Source organism: Dama dama, chromosome 12 (genome assembly GCF_033118175.1).
Source record: "Dama dama isolate Ldn47 chromosome 12, ASM3311817v1, whole genome shotgun sequence".
Classification (NCBI taxonomy): Eukaryota; Metazoa; Chordata; class Mammalia; order Artiodactyla; family Cervidae; genus Dama; species Dama dama.
The window spans coordinates 64,671,532-64,698,419 of NC_083692.1; the positions used below are offsets into that span (position 1 = coordinate 64,671,532).

Genomic DNA, 26,888 nt, shown 5'->3' on the forward strand with positions numbered 1-26,888 from the left:
ATGGTGGTCTGACAGGCTCCACAAGGAGGGGTTGCTTAGGGGCCTCACTTCAGACTCCTTCCGGGTTCCTGGCTCTGTTCCACTGGGATCTCCCTGAGGCCGTCCTTCCAGAATTCCAAAGGCACCTGAGTTTCTCCAGGATAAGCCATTCTGAACCCATTGGCATTCAGTCTTCCAGGAGGCTGGATGCACTGGGGAGCCTGCCCCTGAGCCCTGGGCCTGGGCCGCACCTCCACGTGGGCAAGGCTTGGTGTATGCCAAGCCTCCAGAAGCAGGCGTCTCTTAGGCTGTCTGGGCTGCTCTAACTAATCGACCACAGACTGGGTAGGTTGTGAACAGACATTTATTTCTCACAGCTCTGGAGGCTGAGAAGTCCAAGATCATGGTGCTAGCAGGTGAGAGAGGTTTCAGGAGGCACCTTCTCGCTGGCTTTTTACAGTGGAAGGGGCATAAATACTCTCTGGGTCTCTCTTTAAGGGTTCTACCCTCAAGAACACAGCTCCTCCTCCAGGCCCCTCCTCTCAGCCCTGTCACCTTGAGTTGGGACTTCAGGCCACAGCAAGAAGGAAGGGGCAGGTGTGGAGGCTGCTGCCACAGATGTCCTAGCACCCAGGCCAGGCTGACCACCGTTCCCCCTTTGCTCTGCAGCCCCCAGTCTGAGTCCAGAGCTCCAAGCCAGACCCTCGGGCTTCCTGGCCGAGCGCAGTGCTGAGAGGGTACCCGGCATGCCGGCTCCACTCAGGTAGGCCTCCTGGATCTGTAAGTGGGAGTCCTGAGGTCCTGGGACTTAAACTATGCTGCCTGGGTGCGGGGCCACCCCCACCCACTCTCAGTAGTGGCAAGAGTCTACACCTGAGGCTCCCTGTCCCCACAGATTCCACGGCGGTCCCCCGCCCGCCTGGCTGCAGGGGATGCGAGTGTGCGCCTACAGCTGCCCGCAGCCCACGGGGCTCCCACAGACGGCTGGCCCCGCACAGCAAACTGCAGAAGGCTCCCGCCGCCAGTCCTGCTCAGGCCAGATCCATGGTGAGTGAACCTGGCTTCCCTCTGCACATGCCAGGAAGCCTGCCTGACACCCACACCGCCTCCCTCCCTCTCCAAGATGCAGTGGCCAGACCCCTCCTGCACTCTTTCCCTGCCTCCATCCTCCCTGGTTTTCCCCAGTCCAAGGACCTGCAAGCAGGGAGGGGAGGAGCCTTACTGTCCTAGAGAGGCTGGGAGTCAGGATGTCACCCAGACACACGCCCACGGACCAGACATACACACACAGACACAGTACACAGACCCTACAACGCGGCCTTGTGCCTGAGGGATCACTCACATCATGACAGGGGTGGCAGCCACAATTGTGGTATCTGGATAATTACCCACTCCTGCAGGGCCTACAGGTTCCCATGTAGGATTCAGATGATGTGCTGCTGAGTCAACAGGCCTGGTCCAGGACACAGTGGCTTCTACAGTGATCAGGGCACAGCCATTTTTCCTGGTCTGTGCCTCCAGTCACACGCCCAGGGCAGACAGATGCAGTGAGCTGGATCATGGGAACCAGTCATCCCCCTTTCACCCCGCACATCCTGGTCCCTCCTCACTCCCAGGATCCAAATCTCACATCAACATGAGGAACAGGTGAGGTATTCCAAAGGAGGCCTGGGGCACCAGTACTTGGAAAAGATTCCAGGGCGGCTAGGCCCTAAATTCACTCCACCTCTCTGTTCTCCTGACAGGTCCGGGCCTTGAAGAAAATGCAGAGGTGGCACCAAACTTCAGGGCTACAAGCGAGGACACCCTCGAGGGAACCAGGAGACCCAGCTATCCGGCCCCTTAGGACCAACTTCTGGAATAACTGGTTCCTCATCCGGAGATGGGCCCCACCAAGGTCAGAGCCTGCTGAAGTCACACCCTTAGCACTGTCTACCTGGCTCATCTGGTCCCACGTCTGGCTGCCCCTACTGTGGGACAGGAAGCAGCCCTTCGACTGAGTCCCTGGGTGAGGAGGACGGGGTGCTGGCTGGCATTACCTGTGAGTCATCTGGGCAGGGCCAGGGCTGCAGCAGCAATATGGCCTCCTCTCTGCTTGAAGAGTGAGCTTGGGTGGAGCAGACATGGCCATGAGCTCACAGCCTGCTCTGCAAGGGAAGCCCAAGCTGACCTGCCCGCTCTGCAAGGCGCCTCGGGAGAGGTTTTGTTTTCTACACCCATCCTTACCACGCCTAACCAAGAGGGGGAATGACCTGTCCCTTTTTGGCGGCAGTACCAGTAACCTGTCACACCTCACGTTTGTATGTGTCTCTGTGCTAGGTAAAGTGCTCTATTTCACCCTGTACAGCTACTCGAGGTAGCAAGGAAGCAAAAGGACACACAGGTCATGGGGCTCCGTGTGCTTACACAAATATGGCCCACACTGCCCAGAACCTCTGAATCTTCTTTGGCCACATCCTGCAGACCAGGCCATAGCCCCTGTTTAAAACCCTCCACCTACCCCAGGGTGTCCACAGCAGGGGTGCTGGTGAATTCAGTGTCTGGATAGTGCCAGGCAGTGCACCCTGGTGACCCCCTCGGAGGGCTGGAGACCACAATTGGGCTGTCCAAACCGCTAGAGGTTCTGGAAGCTGGTGACCACCCCAACTCAACCAGAGCAGCAAGGCGTCCAAGAAGTGAGCCTTAAAGAGAGTCGGGGGCCGTGGGGCCGGATGTGGCTCCTTCCCGCCCATCACTGGGGCGGTGCTGTGTGCGCTGCCTCCGCCTCTGCACGGCCTCACGCAGGGCCTCCAGCAGCCGCTCCTGGTTGTTGCAAATGTTGTACTGCGTCAGGCGGAGCAGCTTGTCCACATCCTCCAGGCTGTAGGTTACCTTCGAGTAGTGGTAGGGGGAGTCGGATGCAGATAAGTTCACCTCCCCAGCTGCCTGCTCCTCAGCTGTCCGCCGGACCCCTGTGGGGAGAGTGCAGCCCGGCCATGGGGGATGCCCGCTGGGGGGTGGAGAGCGGGCTTGGGGGTCACATGGGGGGAGACACAGAGGAGGGAGGTTTTGGCTCACCAGGGGCAGAGTGGTCCCTGAAGGAGGCGTTGACCAGAGGGAAGTGCAGCACGGCAGGGATGTCGGGGCGGGCAGGGTCCAAGAAGAGGTGGCACTCTTGGGGCTGGCGCTGCTCCTCGGGGCTGGGCGAGATGGGCGGGAACGGGATGCCCTGTTCCTGGCAGAACCGACCCAGAAGCTGCAGCTGCTGCAGGGTAGACAAAGGTGGGCTCAGCAGGAAGGCCCCATGGGCTCCCAGTGTCCTCCACACTGGACTGACTACAAGTAGAGGTCTGCTAAGACATCAAGTCAGACACTAGTGAACCCAACAGGCCAGGGATCAATGCTCTAAACTGAGCAGCCCTTCTGCAGCAGCTCCTTTGGGCTCAATGAAGCTGGGCTGCTAACAACCCCCAGGTTCTGCCCCTGGGAGGCAAAAATCCTTCCTAGAACCCACATAGAAAACTCTAAACAAAGAGTCTCAAAGATCCAGGACCCAACAGGGGTGCAGACACAACAAAGGAGACCCAAATAGGAAATACATTTTAAAACCTTGCCAGCTTCCCCATCACTCCATCTTCCTGAGCAGAGTAAGTTCCCCGGGGAGAAAGTTCATAGAATCCACAGCCTTTCATTCATGCGGTATTGTGGTCACAAAGGGAAGCTGGCCCAGAAACCGGACTCCAAAGCAGGTCTCTCCGGAGTCAAGATGTCAGACCACCTGAGGTCAGGCCTAGGGTTGCCCCACCTCCCAACCCTGCCCACAGCCCACCTGGAAGGCTCCATGGAGATTGTAATCTAGCGACAGGATGAGGTCCACGTCCCGTGTGGGTGGCAGGAGGGGTGGGCAGCTGGTATTGACAAGGTAGCCAACATCCAGCAAGCAAAGGTAGGGCTCTGCAGGTGTCAGCTCGTTGGGGAGGCCGTCCAGCTTGGTAGCTGGAAAGGTTGGGGGATCGTGTGGAGAGCAACTGTCACTGGTGCTAACGGCACCAGCCCGTTGCTGCTAGGAGGAGGAAGAGCCTCTGTCTCCTGCTCTCTGCTGCCAAAGCAGAGCCTCAAGTCCCGAGGTCCCACAGATGGGCGCTGACCCCAGCATAAGGAGAGGAAGAGTGGCTCTCGCTCCAAGGAAGCCAGAGAACTGAGCTCAGAGGGCGTGGGGCCGAGGGACTGGAGAGAGTGGATGTCTGATCAGGAACCCAAGGCTCAGATGGCCATGGGAAGATCTGGGAGAGCAGGGGGAGAAGAGCAGGTACCTTTCCAGGCAGAAAAGTGAGGATGCTGAAAATAGTCCTTGTGGAAGGAGAAGCCACGTAGGAAATTGTGGGTGGCCTGGGCAAGTGGACGCCGCGTCAGAAGGTCAGTGAAAACCTCTGCTATCCTGCCAGCCACCGTGGGAGGCTCTTGTATCTTCAGAAGGGGGACCTGCTCCTTGTCTGCAGTCAAGAAGAGGGTACAAGGGGACTCTCAGACCTTTATTCCAGCCTCTGCAGACTCACAAAGGTCTGAGAGCCACCCCCACATTCCCCACAAGCTGCCTCTCCCATCCTGGTGAAAGAACCCAGGCACCTACCCAGGCTGGCCCGAGCTTGTGCCCAGCGGTCCCAGAACTGGCTGGGCTCGGATGACCAGTACAGGCTGTCCTGGAGGTTGGCTGCATACAGGTTGCTCCAGATACCTGAGCGGGAGACCCAAGAGGAAGAGAGTCCCCCACCTCACTGCAACCTGACCCTTCCCACCACCCACCCAGGGCCAGGACATGACTGAGCCGAGAGAGTCGACCCCACCATCTTGCCCATTCTCCCCAAGTCCCCAACTTCTCCCACCCTGCAGACCCCCTCACCTTCCAGGAAACAGATGCGGGACTCAGGAAGCTGTTTTGTCAGGCGCCCCATGAAGAACTCAGAGCCAAAGAGCTCGGGGGGGATGAAGGCGCCGTACTTGGGAAAGCCGACCTCGTAGGGGGAGAACTCACACCACTCTGTGAAGAGCCACACGCCCTCACGGAGGGGCCTGGAAGGAACCTGAGGACTCTCAGGCCCAACATGCCCACCACGGGCCCCGCGTCAGGCAGCCTTATGACCAGGAGGCTCAGCTCTGTTGCTGGCACCCTGAGTGAGGACCCACGGCCCCGGCCTCCGTCCCAAAGCCTGAGTGACTCTGGTGGAATGACAGGCTCTTGGCCCAGCAGAGGGGGGTGTAACGACCACCTTCACACACAGGCTGGGCTGCCTCTCACTTGGCCAACTGTGAGAGCTCCAGCACTACTCACCCCCAAATTCAAAGGTGGTCAGATTCTGTTCCTTGGTGTTGAGAGCACAGTAGATGGGCAGGGGGTTCTGGCCTCGACTCAGGGCCTCCCGCTGGTCTGAGAGCTTGTGGTCATGAGGCTGGGGGAAGGGAATGAGAACTTAATGCCTGGTCTCCTGGGGCCTCGCCTGCCCTCTACTGCCCAGAGCTGCTCCCCATCTCCAGACCATGCCCTGGTTTTGGCCACCCCACCCTGCCCTGCCCCTACCCCTCCCCACACCTCATCATGTAGCAGCGCCTCATTGATGAGGGCCCACAGGTTGGTGAAGCAGGTCGGGTGGCCCAGGCGGGCACGCTCAGCCAGCTCCTGCTGGTACCGCAGTAGCTGCCTGGGGGCTAGCACGCCCAGCTTGCTCTTGGTCACCTGGGTCTTCAGTGACTCGATGGGCCCTGCCAGGTCCTTCTGAGACCACTCTGGATCCTCGTAGAGGTTGGCCAAAGCCCTGGGAAAAGCCAAAGTCGGAGGGATTGTCACCGGAACCCCACTGCAGCAGCCGGAAAGACACCTTCCACAGTCCCCGGAGCACCTTTCCAAATGGGTCAGAGAGGCCCGTGGAGTTTGATAGAACCTTACCACCCCCGCTCCTGCCATAGCCCAGCTAGCCACCTGTAGGCTCCAGCACTCAAGCTTACCAAGTGGAGCCCGAGGCCCCCGTGATGTAGGAGACACAATCCAAGAGGCCAAGCGCCTTTAGGCCAGCCAGCTGCCCATACAGTGAGGTCATGGCCCGGATACCACCACCGGTGGCCATAATAGCAACCACTGGGATCTAGAAGAGAAGACAACGGGGCTCAAAGAGGCCCTAGCGAGAGGGAAGGGTCAAGCCACAGGAAGAGGCGGTAGCAATCCAAGGGACCACTCGGCTCACCCACAGCTCAGCCTGGTCAAGATCTAATTGGAGCTCCTGGGACCAGTTCTAGTCAGACCTGCTGAAGAGGCTCTAGTCGGAAGTAGGCTTGCAAGGGTCAGGCCTGTCTGGTTTTAAGAACTCAGAAAAAATGGACAGGTTCCAGGCTTCATCTCCACACCTAACCCCTAAGGAGTCTGGTGATTACTTTCTTGTAGCCCCAGTGTCACCCCAAAAGTCTCCCACATAGCTACTCCGCTCCCTCTTTCAGGAAGAGGTCATTTCCCTGGGAGCGGCCCCAGTCTGCCCTGAACCTCCAGGGACGGCCCCAGGCCAGCAGGGGGCCCCCAGGCTGTACACCTCACTGGTCAGTCACCCGGAGCCCAGCCTCAACACCTGGACCAGGCCGAGGACCAAGAACAACAAGAAGGCAGGTTAGCCCAGTGGGGAAGCTCAGAGGCTCCTGGTGACTCAGGCCATGCTCTGCATTTCATGCAGTCAAGCTCCTGACAACATCAAATGCAGGAGGCAGAGCAGGCTTGGCACCAGTGCTGGTCTGGTTAGGGCACATCCGGTGCCGGCATCCAGCACTGGGCTCTGGGCCCAAAGACACGCCCCTAGTCCCACACAGTCCCCAGACCTCATCTTCCCGCAGGTCTCCATCCAGCTGCAGGGCCTGCTGCAGGGCCTTGGCCACCACCTGCTTCCTCCTGCTCAGGAAGGCCTGCTCCTCAGCGCAGGGCCCGCAGCCCAGCCGCACAGCCAATTCCCTGGGTCTGGTGGGAAGGAAGGGAACATGAAGCAGCTCCTGGGCTCATCAGAGAACGAAGCTGGGCCTGTCCTGGAAAGCTCACCACCATCCTTCTCACCTCTCTTCTCCCCAACCCTCGCCCCACCTCTGGTGTCCTGACTGACGGGTGATGTGTGGATGTGAGGGGAGAAGGCGACCCCAGACCCTGGTGGGGACATCCTTGGGGAAGCAACACTGCAGAGTCACAGACCAGGAAAGCGGTGGGACCCAACACCATCAATCTGCTTCCACCTCTCAGCCCCTCTCCCTCACCCACCCAGAAATGGCTCCAGAAGGGGCAGAAATGACGTTCCCTCCTCTCCCTGGTGGGAGCTGGCCTCTCAGGCCTGCAGATGGCCAGTGCGGGTGACTCTGCCCATCTCCTGCAGCTCAGCTGAGGCCCGCCCACAACAGCTGCCCCACAACGGGCGTGACCACCCTTCTCTGGGCTTTCTTGCCCACTCTGCGCCTCTAACCACTCTCCTGGCTTCCATCTGCTTTCCCAGCCAAGCATTTATCAAGTGCCTCCCAGGCGCCAGGCACCAAGCTAGGTACACACCCCTCTGGCGGAATCAGAAATGAGCGTAAAAAGTCAGCAAGAGCCGTCATCGGCCAAACCTCCCACACCTCACATGCCACAATGGGAGCAAACCCCTGAGCCTCTGAGAGAACTGTCAGTGGCCTGTCCCGCTAGGGGCTGCCTGTGTCCCCTCACTCCTCCAGGCTGAGTGCCCGGCAGCTGTCCCCCGTGACTTTTCCCAGTGCCCAGGTGGCCTCTCACCCTTCTTCATTTTTCAGCTCCACTTTCATCAGGGGCTCCTGAAAACCATGAACACTCCAGTCATGAAGATGGGCCACCCCACTGCCCTCATCCCAGCCCCATTCACATCCTATGATGGCCCAATGCTCCCTTGGGCCCCAGCCATCCCCATAGGGGCCAGGCCTGAGGACCCCTCTCCCCTAGCCTGGCCCTTGTCCAGGGCGGGGGCCAAGGACAGGAGCTGCTACAGCAGGACAGGTCTTCAAGGCCTGGGCCCACAATGTGCATCTGGCTTTCTTCCTCCGGCGACCAGTACCTGGGATGTAGGGAAGACGAGTCGCACCACTTGGCCAGAAGGCAGGGCCCTCAGGGGCACCTTCAGCTGCTCCTGGGGGGCATCCTGCAGGGAGGATGAAGAGGACCTAAGACTCTCTACCCTTCCGTCCCAGCAAGGCCTCACAGATTGCCCTAGGGGTGACCCAGAAACAGCAGGAAGGGGACAGGAGGCCGAGGTCGCCCCACACCTCTCAGGGTGCCTGGCTGCCGGGGGAGCCGGGAGAAGCTGGGGGTGAGCACAGAGATGGCACCCAGGCTGAAGCGGGCACTACCTGCAGGTGAATACTCAGCTCCTGCTCCCAGCAGGCCGGCCAATGGAAGCGGAAGGAGCCGGCGCCCACGGAAGCCTCCTGTGGACCCTCACAGGACCCAGGAACCACAAGCTGAACTCTGCTCTCTGACTCTGGAAGCAGGAACCAGAGCAGAGAGGCTGGGAATGTGATCTTAGCCCACAGAGGCCCCTGTCTCACTTAAGAGGTCTGGAGTGGGGGTGGGGGCACGTCTCTCCCCCTACTGAGATGGTGGTCTGGCCCAGAGCTAGGCTGGGAGACGGGCCCCATTGCAGCCCTCTGAGGACTGAGAGGAAAAGCCCAGTGGGGATGCATCCCCTGCCCCCTGCTCCTGACTGAGAGTTGGGGGCGACAAATACAAGATCCGCTCAGAAAGGGGATGACAAAGGCTGAGAGCCAGGGAGCTATCCCGGTGGGCCCCAGAAGGTCAGGGACTCACCCTGCAGGTCCCCTGCCTTCTCCAGTCGAACATGCAAGCAGGAGAGCTCCCGGGCCTGGGTGTGAAGAGAGCCCCTCAGACTCGAGCCCCTCCCCTGTAGAGACCCCACCCCCTCCCAGGACTCTGGTTCTTGCTCTTTGACACATTTTCACTTTGGCCCTGAGTCACAAATATTTGCTTGGGGTGCGATCCTCTTGAGCTGAAATCCTAGGGCCCCCCAGTAGCTGCACCCAACCCCTGCTGTGGGCCTGAGCTTCAGGCCTGGGAGGAAGGCAAGCAGACGATATGGTGGGGTAGGCGGGTGTTCTAGACTCACCACTAGGATGCCATTGCTGAAGAGGCACTCAGCACCATCAGTCCTGGAAAGAGCCCCCAGTGACCCTCAGCAAGAATCCACATTCCCAGGTTCTCACTCCTCAAGGAGATCTGGGCTTTCCTCCTCCACCCCAGACACCTCCCAGGAAAGGGGTGTCAGCTCTGGGTGTGCTGGGCTCTGTCCTTCCCAGAAGGAATCACTCCCACCTGGGAACTGCCCCACAGCCCGACTCACAGATTCTGCAGCCGAAATTCAACTTCCAGGCGCTCCTCACCCTGGAGGGAGAAAGAAGCAAGTTAGAAACTGAGGGGAGAGAGAGAAAAAGTGTGTGTGTGTGTAAATCCCCCAGATACCTGGACTGCTATGGCCCCAGTAGTGAGGAGAATTACTGCCCACCCTCCCTGGACTGCTCCAAGAACCCTGCCCTTGGCTTAGGGGCCAAGACAGAGGCGGGGACAAGACTGCCCAGTAGCTCCTGGCTGACAGAGCCTCTGGGACTCCTGGATCACTCACTGGAGAAGAGAGCTGTGTACCTGGCGACCCTCCGAAGCAGCCCCTCCCTGGGCCAAGGCCCTCCATGGCCCCGCACACAGCCTTACCTGAGGGCTCAGTGAGAAGCTCTCACGCCGGGACTCCCCAGCCCGCAAGGTCCCCACGTCAAACAGCACTGACAACACAGGGTCATCCGTGGTCAGAAGGTCCTGGTCAAAGACTCTAAGATGCACGATGTTCTGAAAGGGAAGTAGAGTCAGGGGGCTGCAGGAAGAGGGGGTGAGGCAGGGAACAAGAGGCTGGGAGGCAACACTGGGGGGACAGCGAGCGGGGCCAGGACTGACACCCATCCACCTTGATCTGGCTATGGATTCGGAAGTGGAAGCTTTGATTCCAGACGGGGTTTCTGCAGTTCTTGACTGTGCGCGTCTGCAGCTGGTGGCTGGAGGCCGTGGGCAGCCATAGGGTCACGTAGCAGTCAGAGGCAGTCACTGCGGGCAGGAAGCAAGGGTGGCAGCCGAGAGTCCCTCCCAGCCCAGCCGCCCAAGGCCCACATCCTTCCATCACTGGCAGCCCCAGAAGACCCAGAGAACGGGGCTGGTCAGGAGGCAGGGGCCTGACCTCAACATTCCATCCACTGCCTCCTCTCCGCACCCTCTCAAGGAGCCCCACACACACCCAGCCTACTTGTGTCTCTCCCCACCGCCCTGGCTGGCTCTGAAGTTGCAAAACCACTGCCTCCCCGGGCCCAGCACTCACCGATGTCCTTGGAGGGCAGGCCACGAGCCTGCAGGACACGAATGGTGAGTAAGCAGGTCCCAGGCACCTTTGCCTGCAAAGGATGGAGAGAAAAACAGGCTTACAGCCAGCTGGTGGGCCCAAAAGGGAGGCTGGGGTGACACCTTGAGGCCTAAAAGGCCTTGAACCAAAAGGATCTTGAACCAAGATCAAGACATCTTGAACCAAAAGGATCAGCCCTGCCTAGCCCCAGGCCCATCCTCCCCCCCACCAGAGTCCTGAGCCAAAAGGAGGCTACAGTATCTCCCGATGACGCCTGCCAACACTTACACAACACTCTGCACCGGCTCTGGTCCAAGGGCTTGATGCAGCCTAACTCGATTTAATCACACAGCCATTCTGTGCGTGGGGACTACTTATTATGACCAAACCCACAAGGAAATAGAAGTGCTTGCCTGAGATCGGGGCCAGGACTAGACCAGGCTAGCTCAACTTGTGCTCTCAGCCCCCACACTTCCCGGTACAGTACCCTTCTTTCCACCCCACATCCCCGGCTCCCCTTTACTAAGCAGTCTTGAGTTTCATCTTGGGTAGCAGGGGCCCCAGGGTGGCAGAGGTGTGGACGTAAGGCTACGGAGGGAAGAAAAGAGGTATGGTGGGCCTCTGCCTGGCCTTGGTCCCCCTAATGAAGCTGTTCCCATACTCCCCATCACTGGCCAGAAATTCTGGAAATGGGCTCTCCACTGGTCTAAGGACAGCAGTGATCAGCTCACCCACAGGCTGACTGGTCCTCCAGGTCCTACAAGGTCAGGCTAAAGATGGTCCCCAGGTGACTCCATCCAGACCCACAACCCTGGATCTGGGGATCGGACACCCTGTGTTAATCCATTCTTCCTCTGACCTTCAGCCCTGCCTCACAAGGGCCTCGATGTAGAGTCCAGGGGCAGAGCTGGAGAAGCTCATCCTTCACTGTCAACCCGGGGGCCACCACACCCCCAAGCAACTGAGTCAGAAGCAATGCCAGAGCAGCCGCTGCCTCTGGGGCCCCAGGACGGCAGCTGGGAGCCTGAGTTCTCAGGGCCTGAATCTACCATGCCAAGGAGCTCTGCCTGGAGCCCATCTCTAGGGCAGGAAGAACACTGAATGATCCTTCATCCCAAGACCCTGCCTCTTCCCTGGCTTCTGCTCCCCACCACCGGTCCAAGGCCGGCAAACACCTGGAGAAGCCCACCACTCCCTAAAGAAACAGCGCTAACCAGGCTGCAGGAACCAGTGCCCTACTGGGTCTTACCAGAGCCATGAGGCAGCGTCCTCGGGAGGAAGGAGTGATGGCAGTGTCTGCAAGACTGAGGACTGTCACGCTTTATCACCCAGAGACAGCGATGTCCCAGCGAGGCCCAAGCTCCTCCCCTGTTCCTCCCAGCCACCTCTGCTCCACCCAAGCCCCACACCCACTCCTGGACCAGCCACCTGTCCAGGAAATGAGACACCTTAAACCTACACGGAGCCACTGATACCCTCATGATGGGGGCTCAACACACCTGAACACCCATTCTCTCCAGCCAGCGCCATCTGGGCCTCGCCCCAGCCCTGCTCTCCCTGCCTGGACCGTGACGAGGGCCCCCAGGAGACCTGGCTGTCAGAGGCTGAGCAGGAGGCTGGAGGTGGGGTGGGGGGTGCAGGAGAGACTGCTAAGGTCTGGAAAGTGGGGAGCAGGCCCCAGGGCAGCGGCAGACCTAAGAGCTGTGTCCCCCGTCACAGGTCTTTTCCCACCTTCCTGCTGCCGGTGTGACAGAACCACCTGGTCTTGACAGGAGCGTTGGCCAATCTGAGAGGAGCGCCCCATGCCCCAGCATAACCAGGCAGGGCTGTGGCTTGTTCTATGAACAAGCCCTTCAAAGCTGCGTGCCAGGGACTTCCTGGCAGTCCAGTGGTTGAGACTCCATGCTTCCACTGCAGGGTCACATGGTCATTCCTGGTCAGGGAACCAAGATCCTACATACTGGGCAGCCAAAACATAAAATGTGCTCGTTGTGAGAGAAACAACGGTGACCCCCAGGACACCAGACCCCACATGCTGTCCTAGAGCTGGAGGAGAACTAACAGGGCCAGAGTGAAGCTAGGAAGAGCTTTGCGGGCTCTGGGCCCATGAGCTCCGCGCCACTGTTACAGCCAGGCTGGGGTTGGCCTGAATGCCCCAGAGAGGCTGTGACGGCTATGGTGGACAGAGGGGTCTTGCCCACAGGCCCCAGCCTAGGCCCAGCCCTCGCCCCAACTACCATCACTCCAAAATGTTCACCTGTACCTTCCAGCCCTCGGCAGACCACGGAAGGCAACTGCGAGGGAGTCTCAGCACACTTGAGTCACAGATGCCTTTTATTGAACACTTCCTCCGTGCCAGGCCTCTGCCATCCTCACAGATAGCACCCCCAGCACCCCGTGAGGTAGGAACCATCATTATCTCTGTTTTACAGACAGGACACCACTGTTCTGAGGCAGTAAGTGGCACAGGTCATGGGTCATGGCGCTGATGAGAGGTGGTGCCCAAGCCCCTTCCTCTTCCAGAACAGGATGCTGCCTCACCTGGGCACCAGCTTCCTGGGCGCTCACACCCAGACCTGCCCGGCACCTCCTGGTGCTCCAGGCCACCTCCCAAGCCTCTGGAGCTGACCCTAAGCCCCACTGGGCTGACAGCCAGCACCTCTGACTCCAGGCTGCCTCTAGAGTTGACCGGCCTGGGAGAGGTGTGGCCTTTTCCACGGGTAGTTCTTGATGATGATCACCAGGGCTTGGTCAGTTGAGGCCGGAGACCTTACTGAGGGAGTCGAGCAGCTGGAAGTAACTGTACTTAAGGTCATACTCCATGTCATACCAGAAATTCACTGTAGGGAAAAACAGAAATCGGAGCACAAGGGTCCCCCTTCTGACAGACTTTCCACTTCCCCACCCACCCCCAAGGGCCTGGGCCGCCCCTTACCAGCAATGCAGCCATGGGACTGCTGGACGTGGTGGAACCACAGAGCCGGCAGGTAGAGCATCTCACCCGCCCGCACTGTGCAGCGAAGTGCCTGGGCCTGGCAGTAACTGGGGTACCGGGCCAGATCTGGAGCCAGGGGGTCCAGGGGGATCCACGGCACCTGGGGACACGGCAGACTCCAGGGAGCAGGCCCAAAGCCCCCAGGCTCTGAACTCTGTCCCTGGAGGTAAACGCCCCGGACCCCCCCTGCCCAGCACTGGGAAACCCAGATGGAGGGATTCTTCAGCAAGGCGCCACCTCCCCATCTCTCTGGTGCCTGTTCCTCAGGGTCCAGGCTCCTTGCCTCCCCCTCTCCCGGGGCCCAGGAACAAGGCAGACACCTTCTCCATGGCCTCTTCATCCACCATCTTGAATGAGCCCTCTTCGGTTAGCTGGTAGGTTGCCTGTGTGTACAGCTCTGAAACCAGAGGGAGAAAGTCTGAGGATCCTCAAAAGGCCTGGAGTGTGCCCACCACTCCCTCATGTTCCCTGAATGCAGGGGCACGGGGGCCAGGGGTCCCAGGGCAGTGGAGATGCTGTGTCCCCAGCCCACCCAGGGCTCCCCACTGCCCTCCCTCCACCATGCGGCTGGGGACCCCTCCCAGGCTGTATCCCCTACCATAGGGGATGAAGGGCCGGTCACTGGGTGGATGCAGCAGGAAGTGTTTCTCTCCCGAGACCACACAGTAGAGGTTCTCATAATGGTCCTTATGCACTGCCAACACAGAGGGCCCAGTGGGCAGGGCCATGAGGAGCAGGCCACAGACGATTGCACTTGGGGCCCTGCACCCCAAGAAAGCTTATGACGTGACAGAGAGCACAGAGTCATAGCAGGCTCAAGAGGATGCCACGACGGGAGTCTGGCAGGCCTTCAGGCATCTCAGATCTCTGCTTACCAAGGGACTAGACACTCTCCAGGCCCTGGGCTCATCTTCACCACGAGAGAAAATCACACAAACAGGGTTATTGTGAGTCTACCCTGACTCAGCTGGCCTTCAGCGCTTTCTAGGGACCTAACAGAGGCAGTATCCCCCAGGTCCAAGGCCGTGGGCATCTCCACCCACCTGAGCTGTCAGGGAAGGCCCTCTGATGGATCTGAGCCCCAGAATCCCAGAAGAAATTTTAAAGATCAGGCAGTCCAATTTCCATCCAAGGTCAGCCTTCCACTCTGCACCTCACCTTCCTCCCCACAACCTCCTCCCCTGCTCTGCACTCCCAACGCCTACATGATGTCACTGCAGCTGCCTCTCCCAGCCAGAAGTTCACAGCATCAGGCATCTTCCCTGTGGGTCAGAGGGCGAGTTAGGAGAGGGCAGGCTGGGAGTCACCACCAGTGATGTTGCGTGGGGAGCAGTGGGGTCCCAGGGGAAGAGCGGGGAGAAGGGGCAGAGGTAGGCAGGCATGACAAGGGGCCTCTGTCCCCTGGGGCAGGTGAAAGAGCAGCAGTCTTCAGTGATTGATCAAAATGAAGTCAAGGCCTAGGGATCTGTGGGGCCAAGAATGTGGGCTGCCATCACCAAGGGGAGAGAAACAGCAAGGAGGCTGCTCCCACCTTCCTGTCTCCTCCCCACGGGGCCCCGCCTCCACTCACCCAGCGCCTCAGAGGCCCAGGGCACATGGGGCTCCACATCAGGCAGCAGCTGGGGCAGCTGGGTGGGCAGGTTGGAGCACTGCTTCTGCACGTAGAGAACCCCAGGGTGCTGGGCTCGGCCCTCCAGTACGTCCAGCACGTGGCTCAGGGGCAGGCGGCGCTCAGCAGGCATCACAAAGCGGTCCCCTCGCACGGCATCCGCGTAGCCATCTGGGGTCACTGCCACACTCACCTCTGTGGAGCCCACGGTGGCCCTGGAGGAATGGACATTCAGCCCAGCCCTGGAGGCCCCAGAGCACCGCCCACACCCTCCCCAGGGCAGCCCCCACCTGAGGTAGGGGAGGGACCACTTCCGGAGGGCTGGCCAGTGCTGCAGGGCGTTTCGGATGATGCAGGGCCTGTTGGGGCAGACCCAGTCCCGGTAGAAGTGGAGGGGACTGGGGGGCTCATCCAGGTGGGGAACAGCAAGAGGCACGCTGAGCTCTAAGAGAGAGAGAATTGGGGGAGGGGATGAAACCAACAGAACCCAGTGGCCGCCCCACTGCCCACGTAAGAGATGCCCACTCTAGCAGGCCACTGTGCCACCGATCAAGGCCTATCGGAGACCAAGGGACCCTGGACAGCCAGGAATAGAAGAATGAGGAGGGAAATTTAAGTAAGAAAGTGTGAAACACCCATAAACACACCAGTACGTCCACAGGGCCCAACCCCAATGCTCCACGGGGCCATGTCCGGCTCTGCTCAGGGGACCCCTGGCCTTCCCACTGTGGAATAGCCAACTTCCTGGCATCCATTAGGAAAGGCAGCTATGGAGGCGGCACTGGGAGCTCCACAGTGAGTAGAGCTGAGGCCCCAAGGCCAGCGCTGCTATGAGTGGGCCGAGGATCTCTGGGAAGCACCTAAAATGTGCTCAGCCCTTGCCTTGGCATCATGGAAGTATTAAGGGATGATCCGAGCACCATCTCAAGAAGCTTACAACCTAACTGGGGAGACAAGCTGCTACATGAAACCATCAGGGGAAGAGTAAGGGCTGAACTGTCTGCTCTGTCTTACCGAACAGCATCACCAAGCTCAGACACCCAAGACTGCCATGTGTGTGTGGGCAGACTGCGGTGCACCACCTGCTCCAGTCACACACACAATAACGGCCCTCTGTCACCCTTAACAAAAATCTCTTTTGACTCTTCCTTCTCCCTCACTCCTGGCATCCTATTGATTATCTCTAACTGCTATTGATTCTACTACCTATGTCTCTCAAGCCACACCACACACCCCTTTCCTCTGCTGGCATCCACAAAGTTAGCTCATTTGGGTCCTCAAAGGTCACTTTGGTGAGGCTTTCCTTCCTGGCCACTATTTTTAAAATTGTAACCTGCCCTCAATATCCTTATACCCCTGTTTTTGTTTTGTTTTTTATGTATATCATTTATCACCATCTTACACACTATATATTTAACTTATCCCAAATATTGATCAGTTTTTCTTGCTAGAATGTTTGCTCCATGAGGACATGGACGCTTGTCTTATTCACTGATGTATCCCCAGTACCTGGCATAGTACCTGGCTCACAATAGGTGCTCAAAGTATCTGCTTAATGGTTGAATGTAAGTCTCCAACATCTTCCGGCTGGATGATTGCTGCAGTGAACTAACTGGTTTCCTTGGCTGAATTCCACTCCTTCTCAAAAAAAAAAAAAATCCCTCATCCAGGTCCCCATCATCTTCCTAAAATACAATCTCATCTGGTCACACCCTAGTAAAAAGTCCTTTGATGGCTAACCACTACTCCTGATGAAACACAGTCAGCCTCGGCACATATTCAAGGTGCTCTGTGATGAGACCCAACCTACTTTTCCAGTCCGGCTTCCTTCCGTCTGGGGCCTGCCCCTCAGCACACACCCTCCTCAGGGGGTGCCCAACTTTGTTTTTGCTGCTCACACAGGCATGCCTTCCTCCTGGCTTTCACACACAGCGTGAGGCTTCGCTGTGTTATTTTCATCCCTGCGGTCTAGCCTGAATGTCTTCGTCCCCAGTGGGCGTTATGACACGCTCTCCCAACAGCCACTGCACTCATTTTCACCTCTGGGCTCACGCTCTCTCTCACGACCGCCTCTCCACACCGGTCATCCGGGCCTTGCAAACAGCTGGAAAGTGAAATGGTGTTAGATCAAAAATGGAAACTGAGTAGGAAGACCCTGGGGGACCCAGGAAAACTTGAAAAGGAAGTGTGCTTACTCCACCGGCTCGAAAAGCAAGATTGAACGTGCCGGGCAGATATGGGAACAAGGGGGAGGAATCTGGCAATGGTCTCCCCAGTCATGCCAGCCCATCCAAGCAGTCACTTTGTGGGGCTCAATAAATCTCCCTGTTCTGTTCTGAAGTATGGTTGATTTACATAGCCACTTGTGTTATTTCTTTTTCAGCCATGCCATGTGGCATGAGGGATATTTCCCCAACCAGGGACTGAACCCATGCCCCCTGCACTGGGAGTGGAGCACTGGACTACCAGTGAAGTCCCAATAAATCTCCCTATTACTCTCACTAGAATTCTTAAATTATGTGGAAACTGCCTTTTTTTTTTTTTTTAAACCCTTTGTATTTCCTGCAATTATTTCAGTTTCACTTTTTCACCATGTAAAGTTCCTTTAAAGAATGGCCAGTATTCTCTCCTGAGGTTTCAAAGGGAGAATTTCATAAAGGACCCAAACAATTCCTTCGGTCTGACAATTCTTCTGCTAGGAATTTAACCAACAAAAACACATGTGCACAGACTCTGCTCCAGCCACACCGGCCTCCTCACTGATCCCTGAACACACCTGGCACACTCGCACCTTACAGCATCTGACCCACATGCCCTTGCTTAGATTCTCTTCTCTCAGGTCTGCTTGCTCACCCGCTCCCCTCCTTCTTCAAGCCAGTGCTCAAATGTCGCCTTGTCAGAGGCCCACCCTGACTTTCTTATTTCAACTTGTAATCTGCCCGACTGCCACATCCTGAGTCTCCTCTCTCTGCTTTACTTTTTCACCCCACACGACTTATCATCTCACCCATTTTTCCGTACTGTACGGTTTACTCATCTAATGTGCCTACAGTTAACCGTCCCCTCACTTACAGTGTAAGCTCTGTGAGGGCAGAGATCTGTTTTAGTGATGTATCCTAAACATACTGAACAGAGTCTGGCACACTGCAGTGCTTACTAAATATCTGTTAAACAAATACTCAAAATATTGATTGCTATATTAAAAACAACAGATTGAAAATGACCTATATGCCTGCCAAGAGGGGGTTAATTAAGCAAATTACAGCAGTAGTACACAGATGTGGGAAAGACTGAAGCAGATTTAGATGGACCTAAAAGATTTAGGGAACCAGAAGAGTGTGCTTAACAAGCTACCATTTGTATAAAAAGGGAGATATCCGTCATAGGCGTGTGTGTGTGTGTGTGTGGATATTAATAACAGTACTGCTGGAAGGAAGCCACCTGGAATGGGAAGGAAGGACACTTACTTTACAGAAGTCTGCTGGTTTTTAAACAACGTGCCCATGTTACTACTCAGTGACAAGACATTGCTTAAAAATAGAAAGAGTAAAGGGAGAGAATGAGAGGGAAAAAATAAAAACCAAGCAAGGGAAAAGCCAGGGATCTCTAGTTACAGCCGCCTCCAATCCTCCTGAAACTCTGCAGCGCTCCTGGCTTGGAGGCGTCTCCTCCTTAAGAAAGAGATCCAGCAGGGGTTCGCAGAGGGAGAAACTTCAAAGACTTCAAAACTGAGAAGGGTGGAAAAGGCAACAACAGAAAGCCCCCAACTACTCGGTGCCGGCTGACGGTGGGAAACAGAACAGGGCCAGAGTCAAGACTGGACCGGGCCTTGGGAATAGGTGAAGAGTCACCCCAGGAAGCCACGAAGGTGTGGGAACACGGAAGGAGGGGAGCTGAGGACCCACCCAGGGGGCTGGGGGGTCGGGGTTGCGGAAGAAGATTGATGACAGGGGCCATCCACGTGCACGAGGTTCCAAGCTCCTTGAGGACAAGAAACAGGGTGCACCCTGGTATCAGCGACCCAGGAAGGACCAGGGCGCACCCGGCTCTGGAACCCGGTTCCCGGCAAGCCCAAGGCCCCTCCCGCATCTTGAGGTTGTTTGGCAGTCAACAAGCCAGCCCACTCACCCCTTGCCGCAGCCGGGAATTCTCGTAACTCCCTCCGCACAGCGTCCAAAGCCGCCTCCGCCATGACGCCGCCGCCGCCCCCGAGGCCCCGCCCCTCCTTCCTCAAGACTCCGCCCCAGCTCTGAGGCCCCGCCCTTCCCTGCGGCCTCACGCCGGAGCTCGGGCTGCGCGCCCGAGGCCGCCTAGTCGTGCCGCCCCGCAGCTGCAGTCGGAGCCGCCAACTGCCCCCCCCGCCCCGCGACCACAGATTCTGTTGCCCGCCCAACTCGCTGACAACCCAGAGTTAGCAAATGATTGTGTTTATTGACGAGTTCATACATCAATACAAACGGACATGTTAAAAACAGCCTCTGCCCTGTGAGACCTGGGGATGTTGGGGAAGCGCCATGGCCTGGGCAAAGTATAAAAGTTATAAATAAGGGGCTTTCAAAAACTGGGTCAGGGCAGATCTGAACGGGGGCGGCAGTTGCCGGTGGCCTCAGACATGCAGAAGGGGACGGGCGCCGACCACATCCCCCCACGCTGGGCGGGGGTGGGTAATCAAAAGGGTGGCCACCTTCCCACAAACCTCGGCAGGAGTGTCGCTTCATCCTCGTGAGGGATAGACTGGCTGAGGGTGGCCAGGAACCCAGCCCCGAGGGCCAGGCCTGAGCCCCACTTGCAGTGGACTGCGGCTGGTGTGCTGGTTAGGGGTACATGGGGAGCGGATTTCTAACTATGACAAGGGCAGCTGCGGCCTCTTGGGGTCCACACTCAGCTCTGAGAGTTCCTGGGCCAGGATTTCTTGGCAGCTTGGCCATGCAGGTGGTGGTAGTAGAAAAGAGTAAGGGTGAAATAGGGTTCACCTGTTCAGGTGATTAATGCAAGCAGAGCTGGGCACCCTTGAGAATCCACCTTCAAGCCTCCACCCACAGAGCCAGCAGAGCCCATAGGGACACACTTTCCAGCCGGGAGCTGCAGCAGAGCTGCCCTGACTTACCTGAGGCAGTGAAAGCAGCAGGGCCTAGAGACACGTTCTTCACCCCAACTCTTCCACAGCTGCTTCTGTACTTGGTCCTACTCTACTTGCCCTCTGTGCCCTGGCTCCCTGCCCTCACCCCTAACACTACCCTCCTAACTCTATCCCCTCACCTCTACCACTTACCTGGCCCACCTACCACCTTGCCAGTGTGTCTCTTGGCCCTGCTGCAGCCCCATGGGCCTCCCTCTCTTCAACCTCCAGCATCCAGCACACCTGGTGCCCAGCACCGCCCTTGAGGAGGCTCCTTCTACCCAAAACAGATACTCTGGGCCATTACACATCAGCTAGGCTGTGAAACCAGGAATCCAGAATCCAGGCTTAGCATGTTCTATCCCTTTTCATATTCTTGATAGGAGCCAGGGTGATGAAGCCAGGGCAGGATGTGAAAGGAAAGCAGGCACACATCAGCCAGCCAAGTGGTCTAGCAGTGAACAATGTGTGTATGTGCATGTGTGTGTGCATTTGTGTAGATTTCTTCTGTGGCCAAGGTCCTTAGAAGGTGGGCCGGCGCCCTGTAAACTACGAGGGAAGTTCCAACACAGGCTTCTGACTGAGCATCACTCAGGATGCAGGGAGAAGGTGGCCTCAGCTTCAGCAGCCTGTTGGGGACCAGGGCTGAAGAACAGGGAAGGCCAAGGGGCTGAGGATAGGAGGCCAGGGCTTGATGTTTGCCCAGCAGAGGGCTTTACTGTCCTGCAGCAACATCCCACAGCTGGCTCCACAAGTTCCGGCCAGGAGAGAAAGGGGGCACGGGAAGAGACAATGCTAGGCCCCCCTGGAAGGGGGAATGGGAGTGGAATGTGGGGGCTCAGGCCTTGACACCAACTCAAGCCTCCTGATGGCTGGGCGGGCTCCAGAGGGCCAGAGGGCTCTGCCTTTCTGAACTGCCAACAAGTGGGAAAAACAGACAACCCCCGCTCTGGCAACCAGGGGAGTAAGCTGGTGTGGGAGGGGCATGGAGGTAGAGGTGAAGTTCCGCCGTTGGCCAGAGGGCAAGGACACCAGATCACCTCTCACCTCTACCTGCCCTGGATACCCTGTGTGTGCTCCACCCCAGGGAGCTGATCCCTGCAGTAATTTCAAATGGCTTCTAAGAAGGGAGGGCAGGCTGTCCTCCGACTCCTCACAGCACCAAGATGACAAAGACCAAGATCTGCCCCTGCGTGAGCCACCAGATGGCTGTGGAGGCAGGAGTTCCAAGAGAGTGAGGCAACAGTCAGGGAAATAAATTAATAAATACAGGGGTCCCGTGAGGAACAGCTGCGAAAGCCATGGCCCCTCTGAGCATGGATCCCTGCTCTCCACTCCAAGCATCCTCGCAGGTTTTGGTGAGTGGAGGAGAGATGCAGTTTGAAAGGGGGGTAGCATTCACTGGGGACAGGCTTCTGGAACTCAGAGTCTGCGTTCCATGCGCCGCTCCACAGCTCGAAGCAGCAGCTCTGAGTATTGCTCCAGCAGGGCCTGTGTCTGCTCGGCCCCCACAGCCCCAGGGCTCCCGCCCGGGCTGGCCAACACCGCCCCGGCCAGGGCCTCCAGCTCCTGCCGCACTGAAGAGAAGGTGTTTCTGAGGAGTTGGGTGATGCGACTTTGTTCCACCGAGGGTGTCTTACAGTTGGCCACCTGCAACGGGACCCCTGAAGTGAGTTGGAGGAACAGTGGGGTGGGGATTGTCAACGGATGCAGAAAGGGGAGGGGCCCCGACTGTGTCTAGCCTGCCCCCAAGAAGGGACTGCATGCCCTGCTGGGTGTGGCCAGGAGTTCCACACGCCAAGATCAGCAAGTATGACCAGAGGCTAGGGGATGGAGGCAGACCCTGGGGGTAACTATCAGATGTGGCACCATCTACATCTCGTTAGCAATTCCTCTTTCAAATCTCGGCCCCTGTAAGACCGTCCCCTATGTTCAGAATGGCCAAATCGTTTCTGAATATGAAAAGGGATACTATTAATAATTATACTTGGACAACAGGCATAAGCTGGATGGTCCTAAGCAAACTAGGACATGAGGGCTCTCTACACCATCCCCTCCTGTCTGAGGATGTCTCCTCCAGCTGTTAGCCAAAAATGACTGATGTGTACTCAAGTTCAAAAGGCCTGGCCTGGTCCGTAACCCACTCACCTACTCAGAGTTCTTAACTGTTCCACCCACTCGTCAGTGGAAGAGCCTTAGCATTATGTGCTAGATACTCAACCACCACTCCTGACATGCTCTGTCATCCTGCTGGGCAGACAGGGAGAGGGGAAGAGGGGTACCAACACATACCAAGTGGTAGAGCTGCACGGCCTGGCGCACACTGCCCTGGAGCTCGGCCACGAGCTGCTCGCACTGCTCCAGGCTCACTGCTGGTTCTGGAAGGGACAGACGCGGCTCAGCAAGGCCCACAAGAGTTGTCATTTCCAACCTGTCCACCCAGGGGCCGCTCAGAGCAAGAGAGGCCTACCCCACCACAACCCCCAACCCTGTCCAGCACCACATGCCCTGAGTCCCTTCCTCTGGCCTCCTTCCTTCTCAACACTCTCCCAATACCACACTGGAAACACGGTCCAGAGGAGAGGGCCAGCTCCAGCCCCAGGGGCTAGAGGGCACTGAAGGGGAAGTGGGTCATAGAGAGGTCATAAAGGTTAGGCAGAGTATCTCACCATCAGGGGTGTAACTTATGGACCGAAACAGGAGCACACAGGATGAGAAACGCCAGAGGCTGGACCCACAGAAATGAGATGGAGCCAAAGAGCGGCCAACAAGACGGGAGAGAGAGGATGGGGTGGGAGATGAGAGCTGGGGAGCGGTGCACACCTGAGTCCCGGCTCAGGGTTGCCCCTGGCCTGGCACATTCCACAGGGCTGGGAGTCTTCTCTAGGGGTTGCACGTTCGCAGGGCCTCGGAGGAGGCTGCCGACTGGCAGTTGCTGGGCACGGGGGCTGTTGGGCCCAGGCTGAGCCTGGCACTCTGTCCTAGGCTTGGGAGTGGCACCCTCCCCTGAACAGGCCCGCCTCTCAGCTGTACTGTGAGCCTTTCCTAGCCCCGCTGGGCAGCTGGGCTGTTCTGCCTCACCAGGGGCCCGGCCCTTGGTAGCAGGTGAGAAGGTGGCCAAGGTGGGACGATCAGGCAGTGGCTTCGGGATATCCAGGACCAGGTGAGCCCGGCTGGGCAGGGCCAGCTTGTTGAGTGGTGAAATGCGGATGGGAGCAGGAGCTTGATGTTCAGCAGCCAGACCCAAGTTTTCCCCAACAGAGATGCTGCGGGCAATCTTGGCCATGGAACTGGTGGTGGGGCTCTGGTACGAGTGGGGCCGAGACAGACGGCGATCAGCTTGGGGCAAGGAGCGCAGGCACCCCTGGGCCTCCCTCTCCTGTGAGAGCAACAGGCCTGGTGGAGGGGCCTCATCTGCAGAGAAGACAGAGACACAACAGGTCAGGGGGTGAGGAAGACATCCCGGGTGTTAAGGCTCAGCTCCCTAGGAGCTGCTGCGCCCTCACACCCCCACTAACGGACACCGACTGGAAGCCCAGTGACACGTCAGGGCTCCGTGAGGCCACCTTCCTCTGGCATGCCCAGGGTCTCCACACACCCAACCCCTGGAGCTGAGCCCCCGGGTGCCTCACCCTGTGGTACCAGACTCTGCACCGACTGGGCTTTCTGGAGTCCACCTCTGGGGCCGGCTGCAGCCACTCTCTTGGGGGACCAGCCACTGTCCGGGCTGAGACGGCGTCGCGGCAGTAGCACAGGGACTGCCTGCTGGGGGCCAGGGTTTCCAGGGGAAGGCTCCGCCTCTGGGGGTGCTCCTGGAGGACTGGCACCAATGCCTCTTGGCTGCTCACCAGAAGCCTGCAGCCCCTGGGCCAGTCTTGACGTCACTGCCAGGCTTGAGGAAGATGGGGACGGTTCCCTAGGAAGGAAATGTGGAAGAAGGCCCAGAGAAGGCTCAGGGCTGCTCCCTGACAAGGCAGGGAGCAGGTCTCACAGCACTGAGGGGCGCTGGGAGAGAAGGGCAGGCACCAAGTCAGCCAGCACAAAGCTGGAAGGCGCAGTACTGCTGGGCAAGGAAGATTGAGCCTTGGAGAGGAGAGGGCTCAGGCCGCCCTGGGGCAGGACAGGCCCTACTGGGAGCACTGCGAGGTCAGGAGAGCTTGGGCTCCTTGTAGGAAAGCAAGCTGCTGTGGGGAGAGTACCTGAGTGGGGGGCTCTGCACTTGCAACAGGAATCGTGAAGAGATGCTCCGAGACTCTGTCCGCTCTGGCACCCGGACTGGGCCCCCTGCCAGGGTGACAGAAACCGTGACTTGAAGCAAGCCCTGGCTCCAGACTCTGCCTCCCCTAGAAGGCCACCCCGGGCGTGGCCTGCCTTTGGACCCTCCCTCTCTGCTGGGCAAGGAGGAAAGAAGGGAGGATTGCAATGACCAATCTGACCACACCTGGAGCAGCCCCGTTGGCCAGAGTCTCGAAGTGTTGTTTTAGAAACTGCTCCTGGTCCGGAGTATGGGGGCTGCCCTCCTGCACCTCATAGGGGCCAGTGCCCCCCTCGTCTTCCTCTTCTTCCTCATCACCCTCGGCTGGCTCTTCAAGGTCTGAGGAAATGCCGTCCACACTCAGGGGCTCCGTGCTCTCAGAGTCTGGATGTGGAGGAGGGGGAGGGAAGCATCACGCTGCACCCATCTGTTGCCAGAGCCTCCGCTCCCACCGGCATGCTCCTGGCCCTCCCTGGGGCCGCAGCCTCACCTTCATTGGGGTGCTCAGGGCTGGAAAGGCGGCTGCTGCTGAAGTCCACAGAGCACGCACTGTCAGGACTGTGCTTCTCTGAGCCCCTGCCGTCTGCATACACTCTTCCCAGGGTCCCTCGGCTCGGTGCCTGCACCTGGAACTCACTGCCAGAGAGGCCAGCAGGGGAAGGAAGAGGCGGTGAGCAATGGTGAGCAGCAGCCCCATGGACTCCTGCCTTCCCCCTGCCCCAGCAGCAGGACTGGAGATGAGGCAGGGGTGCAGTGGTGGGCAAGCTGAGTGCCTGGAGCCAGACCCCACCCAAGTACAGAACACTGGGAGGGAAGGGAAGACGTGGGAGAGGGGTATGCATGGCCCCAGAAGTCTGCGGGATCCTTGCCTGGTATCCAGGGTGGGGCTGTCACCCGGCTCCGGATAGACAATACCATCTTCGATGGGTGCAGGCTCCAGATCTTGGGCAAAGAGCCCTTCCTCTTGGGACAACAATCGGATGATGTGGGGGCAGGAACAGGGTTGGGAAGCCTGAGGCCGGGGGAGCTTTTCATTCTGGAAACACACACAGCGGCATCACTAAGGTTGCTGATGTGAGCAAGGGTCTGGGAGAGGAGGTGCAGGGGAGCAAGGATTCAGTGGGCACCAACTCTGGGGGAAGCTCCGACTCTGAGAACAGATACCAAAAAGCCAGGCTGGGTTCCAACCAGTGTTCTTGAGCCTCTGGAAGAACCACATTAGCACTCTGGGCTGCCAACCTCCAGCCACTACTTTGTATCATGAGCCTTCCAGGGAACCCCACCCAGGACAAAGGTGACCCCTTGCCTTTCCACCCAAGGGGAAGAGTGAGGCACAGCCTCACCAGCCCCACCTGACTCTGCAGGTCAGGTTACCCATGCCCCCCAGGGGCAGAGCAACCACCGAGGGATGAACGCTCAGGCACCGCTGTTGGCACCAGGCTGGCTGAGCCAGCTTGGAGATCTGTAGGCTGCTGGGAGAAAGCGGGCTTACCTGGCTCACACTTGAGGTCTCAGGGGCCTGCTGACTGTGCTTCCCAGGACCTGAAGGGGTCATGGCCGGAGAGTCCTGGTGAGGGCCCCGAGGTCCTGGGGCCAGTGTCTCCAGCTGCCTCAGGTCCAGCATAGAGCGAACACTCAGCTCCACGCCTGGCTGAGCCCAGCGCCCCCTCCTTCTGGGTCCTTGGTTGGTGGCAGGAGCTGGGTCCAGGAACTCCTCCATCTCCTGTGCCTGGTATGGGGTGGGGGTGGGAGGAGTAACAGTAACAGTCACACAACAGTATCATCAAACACTCAGCCATCGCCTAGTGTGTGCCAGGCACTTTACATGTATTAGCTCACTTAATTCTCACAACCACCTTATGAGGTAGGTACTGAAGGGAAAGTGAAGCATACAGGGCTTTGGTAACTTGTCCAAGTTCCACAGGCAATCTGCCTGCAGGTTCCAGCTCAGGTAGCCCGGCTCCAGAGTGCGTGCTCTCAGCTTCACTCCGTGTGCTGTCCTAGACGACCTTCCAGTCTGTCTTCACCAGTGTCATGGACACCTCAGACCTGGGAGTCTCTAAAAGGCCCCCACTCAGAGGACAGCCCCAGGTCCATACACAGCACCAAGGACAAACCAAGAGTCCAGGCTTGAGGCCCATGGCCTGGTCAGAAGGCGCCAGACCCCACACCACCATCATCCCACGAAGCTGCTGCTGACAGTGAAAGGTGCTGATGCTTGAAACCCTGACGTGGAACAAGGGAGAGCTGAGCCGCCTCTGAAAGCCTCTCTCCTCCTCCTGGTCACCCGGAAGTCACCATTCAGTTATTGGTCCTCTTAAGGCCTTTGCCCCCTAACTATTCTGGAAGTTCTGAGCTTACCTCCTAACCTTCTCTAGTACTACAGTTTCTCCAGATTTCATTCTTTGGCTCTTTGACTTTCTTGAAATTTCCTTCTAACTGTTCGGCTCTGACCCTTTTCTAGTCCCCAGCTCCACCGGTTCTTCGCTCACATTTGCTCCCAGGGCCCCAGGTGGCTGAACAAGTGGAGTGCT

General features: G+C 58.2%; 4 protein-coding genes across 7 annotated transcripts in view; 1 reads left to right on the forward strand and 3 right to left on the reverse strand.

Moving 5' to 3' along the window:
- Nucleotides 1-1,845, forward strand: part of SPTBN5 (spectrin beta, non-erythrocytic 5) — a 48,628-nt gene extending 46,783 nt beyond the window's left edge. Inside the window, exons 66-69 of the mRNA XM_061157489.1 lie at nucleotides 357-395; nucleotides 649-742; nucleotides 875-1,026; nucleotides 1,725-1,845. Coding sequence (XP_061013472.1) covers nucleotides 357-395; nucleotides 649-742; nucleotides 875-1,026; nucleotides 1,725-1,825 — 386 coding nt within the window. The 3' untranslated portion in view covers nucleotides 1,826-1,845. The remainder of the gene's footprint in view (nucleotides 1-356; nucleotides 396-648; nucleotides 743-874; nucleotides 1,027-1,724) is intronic.
- Nucleotides 224-12,554, reverse strand: PLA2G4B (phospholipase A2 group IVB). Its single transcript, XM_061157490.1, has 20 exons — nucleotides 11,626-12,554; nucleotides 10,356-10,428; nucleotides 9,951-10,087; nucleotides 9,704-9,835; nucleotides 9,339-9,379; nucleotides 9,105-9,147; nucleotides 8,789-8,843; nucleotides 8,332-8,462; nucleotides 8,040-8,123; nucleotides 7,745-7,782; nucleotides 6,814-6,949; nucleotides 5,959-6,095; nucleotides 5,546-5,768; nucleotides 5,288-5,405; nucleotides 4,859-4,996; nucleotides 4,589-4,693; nucleotides 4,272-4,451; nucleotides 3,788-3,954; nucleotides 3,037-3,223; nucleotides 224-2,930 (listed from the first exon to the last, which is right to left on the reverse strand). Exons 1-20 carry the CDS (start codon nucleotides 11,632-11,634, stop codon nucleotides 2,662-2,664), a joined length of 2,403 nt encoding a protein of 800 aa, XP_061013473.1. The 5' UTR covers nucleotides 11,635-12,554; the 3' UTR covers nucleotides 224-2,661.
- A 138-nt stretch (nucleotides 12,555-12,692) lies between these two features.
- JMJD7 (jumonji domain containing 7) lies at nucleotides 12,693-19,206 on the reverse strand. Of its 2 annotated transcripts, XM_061157491.1 has the most exons (8): nucleotides 19,109-19,206; nucleotides 15,271-15,424; nucleotides 14,942-15,195; nucleotides 14,577-14,633; nucleotides 13,970-14,065; nucleotides 13,692-13,768; nucleotides 13,312-13,471; nucleotides 12,693-13,216 (listed from the first exon to the last, which is right to left on the reverse strand). In XM_061157491.1, exons 1-8 carry the CDS (start codon nucleotides 19,170-19,172, stop codon nucleotides 13,128-13,130), a joined length of 951 nt encoding a protein of 316 aa, XP_061013474.1. In that variant the 5' UTR covers nucleotides 19,173-19,206; the 3' UTR covers nucleotides 12,693-13,127. The 2 variants fall into 2 exon arrangements, with proteins under 2 accessions (XP_061013474.1, XP_061013475.1); XM_061157492.1 differs by lacking the exon at nucleotides 14,577-14,633.
- A 185-nt stretch (nucleotides 19,207-19,391) lies between these two features.
- The window catches only part of MAPKBP1 (mitogen-activated protein kinase binding protein 1), a 50,573-nt gene continuing 43,076 nt past the window's right edge, over nucleotides 19,392-26,888 (reverse strand). For 2 of the 3 annotated variants that reach the window (XM_061157514.1, XM_061157515.1), the window contains 9 exons: nucleotides 25,847-26,083; nucleotides 25,224-25,390; nucleotides 24,845-24,990; nucleotides 24,541-24,738; nucleotides 24,299-24,383; nucleotides 23,732-24,015; nucleotides 22,923-23,513; nucleotides 22,392-22,477; nucleotides 19,392-21,749 (listed from right to left, as the gene is read on the reverse strand). In XM_061157514.1, the coding sequence (XP_061013497.1) occupies nucleotides 21,522-21,749; nucleotides 22,392-22,477; nucleotides 22,923-23,513; nucleotides 23,732-24,015; nucleotides 24,299-24,383; nucleotides 24,541-24,738; nucleotides 24,845-24,990; nucleotides 25,224-25,390; nucleotides 25,847-26,083 (2,022 nt within the window). In that variant the 3' untranslated portion in view covers nucleotides 19,392-21,521. The remainder of the gene's footprint in view (nucleotides 21,750-22,391; nucleotides 22,478-22,922; nucleotides 23,514-23,731; nucleotides 24,016-24,298; nucleotides 24,384-24,540; nucleotides 24,739-24,844; nucleotides 24,991-25,223; nucleotides 25,391-25,846; nucleotides 26,084-26,888) is intronic. The other variant, XM_061157516.1, reaches the window with a different exon arrangement.